The sequence below is a fragment of the Charadrius vociferus genome, unplaced genomic scaffold (assembly GCF_000708025.1).
Source record: "Charadrius vociferus isolate BGI_N301 unplaced genomic scaffold, ASM70802v2 scaffold259, whole genome shotgun sequence".
Lineage (NCBI taxonomy): Eukaryota > Metazoa > Chordata > Aves > Charadriiformes > Charadriidae > Charadrius > Charadrius vociferus.
In genome coordinates this window covers 6,009,615-6,020,834 of record NW_009661368.1, presented here as the reverse complement: position 1 = coordinate 6,020,834, position 11,220 = coordinate 6,009,615, and the positions used below count along the sequence as shown (strand labels likewise).

Genomic DNA, 11,220 nt, shown 5'->3' with positions numbered 1-11,220 from the left:
GCTAAGAATCCCCCCCCAAAACGCACGCGAGAAACCGAAGCGCTGTGCAAGAGAGAGCCTGCAACAGCCGTATGGGTCTGGGAAATCCCACGCAGGGAGGCAGGACTTACCGATGACGCAGAAAGGCTTGCGGGCAAATTTTAACCTTCCCCTCCAGCCCCGGTATCGGCAGCAGCAGCCGGCCGCCCAGATCCTCACGAAGTATTCCACCCCGAACACCACGATGGTGACTATTTCCTGCGAGGGAGACAACGCCGTTAGTTGAGAAAGAAGCGCAATGGAGACCGCGCTCCAGAATCAAGTACAAACCCATAACCTAAACTCCGCGCACCTCAGAAAATGTATCACAGAGCTCTCTGCGCCACTAAATGGCTTGAAAGATTATCAGATCTTTGCTGTTGTGTCTTCCCTCACCCTCCCCTGGGGTGGTGAGAGGTACTGCATGTTGTAGCCATGAACTAGTTTTACACCTTCTTGTATTGTGTCCGTGTCCCCCATCACAAGATTGACGAATACCTGCACATCTCCCTACCATCAGTAGGACTACCAGGACTTGACCAGGTTAATGCTGAGCAGCTCGGGGAAGCCCAGAGATGGGAATCACTGGCTGCTCCATCCTGGGACTCTTCACAGGAGATTTGAGCTTTTTCCCTAAAAAACTGGACCGGTTGCCCCCGTGTGCTGGGCTACCTGGTGCAGGGGCAGTGGAGATCCTCCATCCCTTGATGCCAAGCGATGACGCCGACGCTGCGCATCGCAGCTCTTTCCATCACCACCCGAACACCCTGCACACGCTCCCTTCCCTCCCGTTTCCTTACTAGCGGCGCTTCCCTCAGCCTTCTCACGCGTCAAACCTGACGAAGCCCTAATTAGTCTGCAGCGCCTTTTGATGTCGAGGTATGGGAAGGGACCGGGGAAGAGGAAGAAAGACAAAAGGAGACGCGTGAATGCGGCAGCCCCGCGCCGTGGCGGTGCGCGCCGGATCTCTGCTGGCTCTCGATGGCAGAAGCCACGCTGTGAGCGCGAGGGATGCCGGGCGATTTAAGGAACAAAACTCTGCAGCTTGATGTCGGATCAAATAGTGGCAGGGGTGTTCTAGCGTGGGAGAGGAGGCAGCAAGGCGGGCTGCTCCCGACACAGCGCATCCCCAGCTTTAAATATTGGGAGCTGCTGGACATCAAACTGCTTTTCAGTTGGGATCAGTCTGGCTACTGTGTTTTGCAATTGAAGATAAATGCAGGAAAAAAAAAAAAGAAAAAGTTTAGGAAGAAGGGTTTTAAAGGATCGTTAAAAATAATTTTAATTTATTCCCGATACAGATTTCTCCTTTTCACATTTTCCTTATTTCTTACCTGCAGGTCCCAGCGGTCCCCTTCTCACAAGCCACAGTTCGAATTCCTGCCCCAGTCAAACACCCCCAACCCCGGTGTTTTGTGTGGTTTTGATTTTGTTTTAATGCCACACTGATGGCTTCATTTGCAACCCCCCCACTTACCAGGATGTAAAGGGCCCCTTCTGAGCTGTTCTGGTACTCATCAATGGTCGAAAAGACAGACAGCACCAGGCAGGAGAAAACGAGTAGAAAACTACATAACACAAAAATAAAAAAGAGAGAGAACACGTCAGTCTTCAGAGTAGGAATTTTTCACACTTCACCAAACTAGTCCAGAAAGCATTTTTGGACATATTTCTCTAGGAGTATTTACTGTGCTGCTGCTACACCGCCATGTGAAAAGGGGAGAGTAAAGCCCCTGGTTTTAGTAACTGGAAGGGTTACGCGTGGATGGACCCACTGGATTGTTCTCAGTTTGGCCAGTGCCGATCCAATTCCCCTCCCAGTTGGTATCTCTGATCACCTCTGATGTTATTTCCCCAAGGAACCGTCAGCTCTCACTGCAACAGGCTTTCAACAGGCACGCAAACGAGGGAAACGCTCATTTATTCACACGGTAGCAGCTGTCCCCGCTGGCTGCTGAGCCGGAGCGCGCGCTGAACGCAAACCCAGCGGAAACTCCCCCGACGCTCTGCTTGTGCATCCGCACCCACAAACCCTTACACAGGAGTGGGACTGCATTTCCCTTCCTTGCCAGGGTAAGATGTTTTTGGGTGGATTTAATGTCCTTTTCTTAGGCAGGTACCCCCGATTAACTCCTTACTGCCGGGAAAGGCTGGCGACCTTTCAGGTTTGCTGTAGCATCACTGGGAGGTTGATGGTTGTTACTCTGCTCCTCTGTGGGCAGACATGGGACACAGCAGGGGTTTGATCCTGCCCAAGGGATGCGACCTGGGTGCTGTTAGTACCTCAGTGTGACGGCAGAGACACCCTGCCACCAGGGAGGGAGCTGGGCTGGCCTCTCTGTCCCAGCCCCGCACGGACACGCAGGAGCCCCATCCTGCCGGGAGCTTGGGGGACCCAGCTTTGACATCAGCTCACTCAGCCTCTTTTATTTGTCACGAAAACGATCGGGGAGATTCTCCAAACCCCCCTTACACTACGCGTCCCGGTGTCACTGACATCTGCTTCTATGGGTTGTCCCAAAAGCAGCCTCAGAAGTGCCACACCAGCCTGTCACTCGCAGGCTGTCCCCGGCAAAACTGCCCGCTCTGAGCTTTTCGTGAATGCTGGATGTACTAATGCAAATCAAAAGGCATGAGATGAATGACAGGAGCTCGACTCTCTTCTGACACTCGACGCCCCAGTCCGCAGCTCCAGAGGTGTCCTGGCATCTGCTCACGGACGGAGAAGGTCCCCACCAGCCCGTGATGCCCACTGCTCACTCAAACAAAAGGAGGGAAATAAATTTACTAAAGACCTATTTACTGATGCAATAAAGTAGGCCAGTGCAGGGAGAAACTAAAAGCTGCATTCTTTAAAAGCATTAAATAATTCATCTGTCTGGCTTTGTCTCACATTCCTACAAACTGCACATCGAATATTTATAAGGTACGGTTCAGCTGGTGGGTGCTGTTCCTGTTCGCTGTATAAAGAAAAGGAGTTTCACGCCATCCGGGTCGTGGTTGTGGCTTTGCAATGACCATTAATGTCACAGTAACAAGTAAAAAAGAGGGGATTTGCAGAATTTATTTGAACCACAGGCTGAAACGTCCCTGCCTGCTGGAGGTAAGGGACCTCCAGAGCCATCTCAGCGAAGGCTGAGCTTTGGCAGCAAAAAGATGAATTCAGCGCAGACCAGATAAGGACAATTGCCTGATTTCTCTCTATAAATTTCCTCTTCTCACACCAGATCTGATAACCAGAGACTTGAAACAACCTCAAGAGAGTAAGAAAACATCCCTTGCAGTCCCGCTTATGATGTCCCTTAATGTCTTCTCTGGGTCTCACTTAAAATAAGGTTTTCTCCCCAAGCTGGTCCTTTAAAACCCTTGCTGTAAACAAGCAAAGCACAACCTGCCCTGCAGCCGAACGGACTCCATCCATCCATCCATCCATCCATCCATCCATCCATCCCTCCCTCCCTCCCTCCGGGTTGCCTGGGCCTGGGGACAGGACCGTGCTGGTGCCTGCGGTGTGGCAGGGGGAGCAGGACCCCACAAGTGGGTCAGGCAGCCCCCGCTCCTGGGGTGGCCCAGATTTTGCTGCAAACTTCTGTGCCGGGAGTGAGAAACAAATGAATAATCAGCGAAAGAAGAAAGAGGAGAGGAGAGGAAAACAACAACAACAACGACAACAAAAAGATGACAGAAAGGGAACAGGGGGAAAAGAAAATCCTACATTTTCTGATTAAAGCAGCAGAGCGCGGATTGTATTTTTATGACAATAAAAATACAGTAAAATGGCTGAGGAGGTGCTGAAAGCAAAGCGGCAGTACCAACGCCGACTTGCACACCGTGTTGGGTGAGGTGACCACCTTGGATGGATCCAGAATGAAGCCATGTTCAAACGCTGAGTCCTGGCAGGGACAAACGCCACAAGAAAGAGGATTGCTGTATGTTAAATTTGTCACTAGACATTTATCGATGGGGTAGAAGAAAGGAAGGAAAAATAATTTTATCCCTTTGAATCCCAAGGGTGGAGTGTACAAGCAGTGGTGATGTGGGGAGAGCCAGGGCAGCTCCGGGTGCCGCTGGGGCAGTGGGATGTCCTGGTGCTGCTCCTTCCCCTCCCCGGCGGTGTCCCGTCTCTCTGTCCCCTCACCTCCCCGGGGCCAGCTCGGGGCTGCTGTAATTTCGGCTCTGTGCTCTCCAGGGCTCTCATTGCTGGGGAGACCTGATGTAGGTGCCGCCTGCGGGGCCAGCACTAATTACAGCACTGCCGAGCATGGGAGGCAAGGGGGAAGGCGCCAGCTTCTCTGATGAAGCACAGGAGCTCGAGGGCCACATCCCATGTGGACTAAAATCTCCCCGTCTCAGTGCCGACGGGGATGTTCAGTCACCGGGTAAGGACCGGTCCTGCCAGCAAGGAATGCAGGCACTGGCTCATCACAGGGTGAGCGGCTCAAGCATCCCAAAATAGCCCCACAGTGATGCACAGCTGCTCTGCTTGACCCTGTGGTCCACGAACCTCCGAGAGGATGCAAAAGAAGACTAAGAGAATGAAACCTTTCTGCAAGGAAACGGAATTCAGGGGGTGTGCGGTCTATACGGCTCCTGGGAGGCTTCGAAGGATCTGTAGCCCCCTTATGAATAGGGGGTGGACAAAGAAAGCTGAGAGGTATGTCCATACCGGAGATGGTGTGTATCCTCTGAGCTCCCACAGAGGGAGGGCAGTGGGGAACAGGAAGGCCGACTCTGCTTTAATTTCACCTAATCTACCCAGACAGCGCAGGAAAGGGCTCCAGATAATAATGGATAGCTAGGGAAAGGGAAACAGGCCAATAAATAGTGTAGAGGTTGGGATGAATCTAATTTTTAAAGCTACATATCTAATCAAAGCAAATTATGTCTGCAGCCTGACTCTGGGTAATGTTAATGTGCAACAAGGAACGTTAATTATGTCCCATCTAATGATTTTTACATTAAAGATGCCAATTCTGCTTAGAGCTTTGGTGAAGTCAATATCCTCCCCCCGAGCAGACAGGAGCCGGGTCCGAGGCAACACACGGCTGGAGCCGACACCAGCCTCTCCCAAACCCAGGCCAGGATGCAAAGGGCAGCGCGTGGTTTTGGACCACCGTCTCCTCCACTGAGCAATGGCACAGAGGAAGCGGTGACACCTCACGTCACCGCATCTTCTCCCCCCCGACCCGTTCCCACGGGCACCCGGCACCTCCTGCTGCTCCAGCATCCCCCATCCCTATTGCTGAGACCTTTAAGCTCAGCCAAGACTCAGCTGTGCAAATCTGACTGCTGCTAATACTAATAAATCCAAAGTCCTCCAAAGTCTGGCTTTACATCCAAAGGTTATGTTGACTTAAAACACCCATACAAGCTTCTTATTACAATTTATAAATCCCAGCGCAAAATCTGCATATCCAGATTTCATATCCATCGTGCTTCATGTTAGCAATAGAAAAAGAAATGACTGAACTCCCCCTCAAAAAAAAAAAAAATACTTACAATGACTTGAAACAGGAAAGATTGTCCTTTTCTTTTTTTTTTTTCCTCAGTAAAAGCATGTGAGGGAATCATCATAAAGCTTTTCAGGTTAATCATCTAATTTGCCTTCCAAAAGAAACCCCCTTGGAATCTACACATCCATTTACATAAGACTTTTAAAAGACCTTTAAATTTATTCCTGAAATACTTGTATTCAGATAACATTTGCTGAGATGCAAAAGCATTGGGCTTCCTCTGATGGAGCAACTGGATTCCTGGATGCGATGGAGATGGATACAACACAAGGAGGTGGCACAAGCTCGTAACAAGCTGCTGCGCTTGTTACATACTTTGCTGGCTTTCCCTGGAAATGGGAAAGGGAATTAAAGGTTTGGTTAATTAGAAAGAGCAAAGCTGGGAAGGAGGGAGTATTTCACTACAGGCATTTGAGAGCTGCACAATGGAAAATAACTTAAAACGTTTAAAAATTACTTTGGGGATGTAAACAAGGCATTGATAATTGTGCTAAAATAAAACCAAAAATGCTTATGGGCAATCCATCTGTAATCCCAGCAATCCATTTGCTGTGGTCTCGGTAAAACGCCGGCTTTCAACTACCTAAAACTTCAATGTAAATCAAAGGCCATGAAAATGCAGCAATGACAATAAACCAAGGTGAAAGAATGCCCATAGCGAAGAGAAAGAGCGATTCTCAAACGCCTTTTAACACTCAGAGAGCCTCACAATCGGAACGGGAGTATTTACAGCTCCGTTTAAATTTCCAGTGAATCAGACGCAGAACTCAGGTAATGCCATGACTTTTCCAGGGGTAAAGGTGCTGCATATTGCACCCACCCTTAGCCAGGAGCATCCATCATCTTTATTCGTGTGGGCAATCCTGCTGCGATTCGTAACCCAGCTATTCGTTTACAAGGCTAAACACGAGGCTAAATGCCTCACTCCGGCTTTCCACATCCCTCGGTCTCAGCCAAAACCATCTCCCAAGGCAAACTTCTGTCACTCGCAGAGCTGAAAATAGAAGCGGGGAGTCCTGCCTTTCGGTCCTGTGCCTTAATAAATGCTCTCCTTTCCAAAAATAGCTCCCGATGGTGTCTCATTCCCCGCAGGTTTGACCATTCCCAGCCCAGGTCTTGCTCCTCGGAGGAACCCGGAGTCTCCCTGCGCACCCAGCAGGTAGAAAATGTTGTTTGTGGGCAGCACCCAGGCTGGCTCCAAGGCAGGGATTCTCACGGTTTAGACACTTTTTAAATAAATCTTTAGCAAAAGCCTCTCTGGGACAACGTTAATAGCTCCTGTGCCTTCTCAGTGCGCTGAGATGATGGCTGAACAGCCCCGACAAGAAGCACCCTGTCCGTACAAAGGCATAAAGTGTACGAAGGACGGTGATGTAAAAAGGGCGATGGAGCATCTCCAGAGGACCCAGGCGGGGTCCCGGAGGAGGCTGCAGCGTGGCTGCATTAAACGGCGCTCCAGGAGGTGGGTAATAATACAGGGAATGAATCAGGCTACAGAGAAGCAGGTCTTAGAGATCCCAAACCACGTCACAGTGGTGGCACCGGGATGGGAAGGAAAATGAGAGGGTTTACATTCCCGATGAGCCCTATCGCACCACCCGCAAGCCCCCAGGACGCATCCCCCCCGGCCCCTGTGCACGGATGAGCAAACCTGCTCTCCTTGCTGCGGGATGGCAACGCGGCAAAAAGCAGGAGGTGGTTTTCCAGCAGACTGGGTTTTCCGGGCTCTTCCCCGGACACGTGGCCGGGAGCGGGAACGCTGCCGGCTGAGCACGGCGCTCCGCTTCTGCGCTTCGGCTCCCCTTGCAGCTATCGAAACATGCCTGCACACGGCCACCCCAGGGATGCAGAGGGGGATGAGATCTCCTTTGCATCGGGTTTTGGGAGGAAGGTCATTCTCTGCTTTATGGGCAGGTGAGGAGCATTCACACATGCACCACAGCAAACTAAGGAAAAAGGAAAAGGCGCTCCATAGCTCTACTGTACGGGCGCAAGGACTCTTCCCCTGCCTTCCCTCGATTGAGGCAGCATGGTTCTCAGCTAGAAAAAGGGCAGGATATGGGCTTGCGTATATTTTCTCCTCCAACATCCACCACTTTTGAAATCAGTTCCCACTCCAAGAGCTCCTCCAGACTCTCCCCCTTGTTTATAACAGAGCCAGAGAGCAGAAACAGCATCGTCTGCCCCGAGCGTCCAGAGCCAGAATCCCCACCTGAACCCATGAACTGCAGGAATTTGGGCAGAAACGGGTTTTGCATGACGTATCTTTGCATGACCTGGTCCAGCAAAGGACTGTGTATCTCCACACTTACAAGCAAGAGTGAGCTTTAGAGCTTTTCTGGATTGAAGCCTCAAAGAACAAAAGCCGACTGGAAATGAGAGGGAATAGAGATCAAGATCTGAACACCTACAGCAGGAGAAGGGGTTAAAGGTAAGGAACCAGTTGTTTGTTTTTGCAGGCTGGCTCAAATCATTTAACTTACTCAAGGCAGCTCAACTCAGAGTAAAAGCCTTATTAATAATAATCACCGCATGCGAAGTTCTAGCTCAAATGTTCCTCTTTGTCCTCATCTAACATGAATCACTGGGAAATGCTTGTCTGCGTATCCTCCTCGCCCCGTGCACGCAGCCTCAGAGGAGCCAGATGTCTGGAGGAAAACCCGAAGTATTAATCAAGCCCCTGCACCTGCCAGAGGAGTCTGTCTCTGCCGCGATTCAGCGCTGCCGGGCTGAGGTTTTCTTCTAAAAACTCGGTGGGGAGAAAGATATTCGTGCAGCTGCAGAAACGGTTCACGGGCGAGAATGCTGAAGACCACGGTGCAATTATGGTGCACTGGGAGGTAAATTAAGAGTATAAAATATTGGACGTTTAAGTAATTCTTAAAACGTCTGCGCAGGCATTTACTCAGAGCCCGTTCATTGATTTTAATGTGAGGGAAAGTTGCTGTCTCATGCAATACCCGTATTATTCAGATTGAAATCTGAGCGCTGCACTGTTTCATCCCACAGGGTATTCCCCCAAAAGAGCCTCTGCTTCCTCCCTACCTCTGAGAAACCATCACGAGCGAGTACAGGAATGCAAGCCTTCCTAATCTAACCTTTATCTGTATATAAAGATCAACTTATTTCTGTTTCTTAAGGGCAAAGCCCTGCTTTTCTGCAACACTTCAAGGAAAATAAGTTAAATAAATTTAAGAAGCCAAGGGCTATGCTGCATGGTTGGCACAGACAGGATTAAAAAAAAAAAAAATCCTCTTGCTGAGGTCAAGCTCCTTTGACTGACCTGGGCAAGTCACTCGACCTGACTTAACTGAGCTCCAAAACTGGGTTAAAAGCAAGATGCCCCCGTAAAACGTAACGCTGCATCTCATCTAAACATTCCTCGAGGGAATGGGATATGCAAAAAATAGACTCTGGTCTAATTGCAGATAGGAAGATTGTCTCAAAATGTGCAGGGCTGGTTCCCGCTGCAGACAGGAATAGTAGCTGGTTTTTCAAAGGTCTGTCCCAGAATCGGCGATTCAGCTGGAGCCTCGAGGTTTCCTGCCCGCGAAGGATGAGCTCCTTTAGCTTCGCTCCCCCGTCTCTGACTTTGCACTGGTTTTATAGCACCAAGAATTACCGCGCCTCCAAAACGAGCATCCTCCCCAAGAGCAGCCGCAGGGAGCTGCCGACACAGCAGCCGCGCAAACCGTCTCAGACCCACGGCAGGCAACGAAACGGCTCGAAATCTTTCAGCTGACTTTAAAAATCTCACTTTCCCCATGCCTCAGCCCACGGTTTGTGCTTCTGTAAAGGCAGGACCGCAGAGCTGTGCTCTCAGGCTCCCTCCCAGCTAACGGCGAAGAAGGACAGCCGAGATTTTGGGTTCGTCCCCGGCTTCCTGCCTCGATAACGAGAAGACAAGAATGTGGCTTCTTGGAGCCAGAGGCTAATGGATAACGCCAAAGCGTAAAACAGAAGCATCACCAAAGCACTGCTAATTTCATTTGCTCATCAGTTTATTTAATTAACTGAGTCTTGGTGGAAAGAAAGGAGTATTTGCAAACTGCCCGTATAATATGTCTTCGAGCTGGTAATTTTGCCATCTGTTTCATTTTACTTCTCTTGTCCCAGCCGGTGCCTAGGAAGGAGTTCAGAGCCAAGAAGCAGGAGAGCTGCTTCACAGACTTTTGATTTCAGTCCCCAGAAGAAGATGACCCCCAAGCTGGGTAAAAAAGAAAAAAAAAAAACACCATACCCAGAGGAATAACTGGAGAGCTACACCGAGTGGAACCATGTTCCTTCTCTGCAGCTCTCCCCCACTCAGATTGGTGCAAATCAGGAAAAAAGCCACGGGGCTGCACCGCCATGAAGGTGAGTCCACCTCAGCTGGGTCCCAACATTGCGATGCCCACGAGACGCCCGAGTTCAGCATGCAGGAAAACGCAGGGTTAGGTCCACCAACAAGAAATACAAGGCCAGTGGCCAGTTTTGGACCTCTGCATCCCTTCCCTACATCAGAAAGGTGCTCCTGTCGGGATAGGAGCGTTTCGGCGGAGAGCGGTGCCATGGCCTGGTGGAGCTACTCAGGGTGAAAGGATGCAAACCAAACCCAGATCTCCAGAGAGCTCGGGCTCGAAAAGGCAGTGCTCTTGAGCCCTTAAAAAATTGCCGAAACAGCCAGTTACACCGCAGGGAGGGGAGAGCATCAAACCAGCTGCCAGTCAAGCTCTGCTAAACTTCGCTAATACAACCATTTTGGGTTTTGCAGGAGCTTCAAAGTCCTTTTCCACCCATCTCCCCTCTCCAGCAGTAAAGTTTCCCAGAGCTGTAGCCAGATTCGCTCCACGGGAGCGATGGGGAGATGCTCCTGCTACCACCCACGCTGGCGTCTCCTTTGCTCACAGCAGAGGACGGCCAGCTCGTGACACTGATGGGAGCGGTGACCCCGCCAGGTCTGCCAGAGCACAGCCTCTCCTCGCACCTCATAAATTAATCCCCAGCACCAATAAGCAATTAATTACTTTATTATCCCTTGCTGCTTCTCCGGCATAACTCAAACGCAGCAAAAGGATGGGCAGGGGTGGAGGGGTGAGTCCCCATCCTCCGGAGCCCTTGGCAGGGGGAGAGGTTGCCCAGAGAGGAGGGGAAAGCGATGGTCCTGCCGGGAGAAATAAAGGCAACCTGAGTTAGAAGGGAACCTCCTTTTTACAGCCTTTCAGGCTGGGCAATCAGAGCTGAGAGCTGAAAGCCAGCATGGGCAGACCAGGGCTTTAGGGCTCGCCTGGATATTTGCAAAGAAGGAGGGATCGCCTCATCTGTAGCTCCCCAAAATCCTCCATCGGTGGAGAGGGGAGGAACGATGCGTTTCCCTCCCAAATCCCCACGGTGCAGCCATTCACAGGCCAGCACCACACTTTAATCTCACTTAAGGCCCCCCCTACCCAGCCGGTTCCCGAGCCCCATACATGCCCCTCGCTGCTGCTCGGCCAGGCACGGGCAGCGGGGAACCAGTCCCAGCACCACTTGGGTCCGTGAACGAACCTCTGGGGCTATCCTGGTTCCCAAGGCAATCACAGAATCACAGAATGGTTTAGGTTGGAAGGGACCTTGAAGATTACTGAGTTCCACCCCCTGCCCTGGGCAGGGACACCTCCCCCCAGCCCAGGTTGCTCCAAGCCCCGTCCAGCCTGGAACACCTCCAGGG

General features: G+C 50.9%; 1 protein-coding gene across 1 annotated transcript in view; it reads right to left on the bottom strand.

Annotated features, from left to right (window-relative positions):
• KCNQ2 (potassium voltage-gated channel, KQT-like subfamily, member 2) overlaps positions 1–11,220 on the bottom strand; it is a 77,982-nt gene that overhangs the window by 42,260 nt on the left and 24,502 nt on the right. Inside the window, 2 exon segments of the mRNA XM_009893574.1 lie at positions 111–237; positions 1,496–1,586. Coding sequence (XP_009891876.1) covers positions 111–237; positions 1,496–1,586 — 218 coding nt within the window.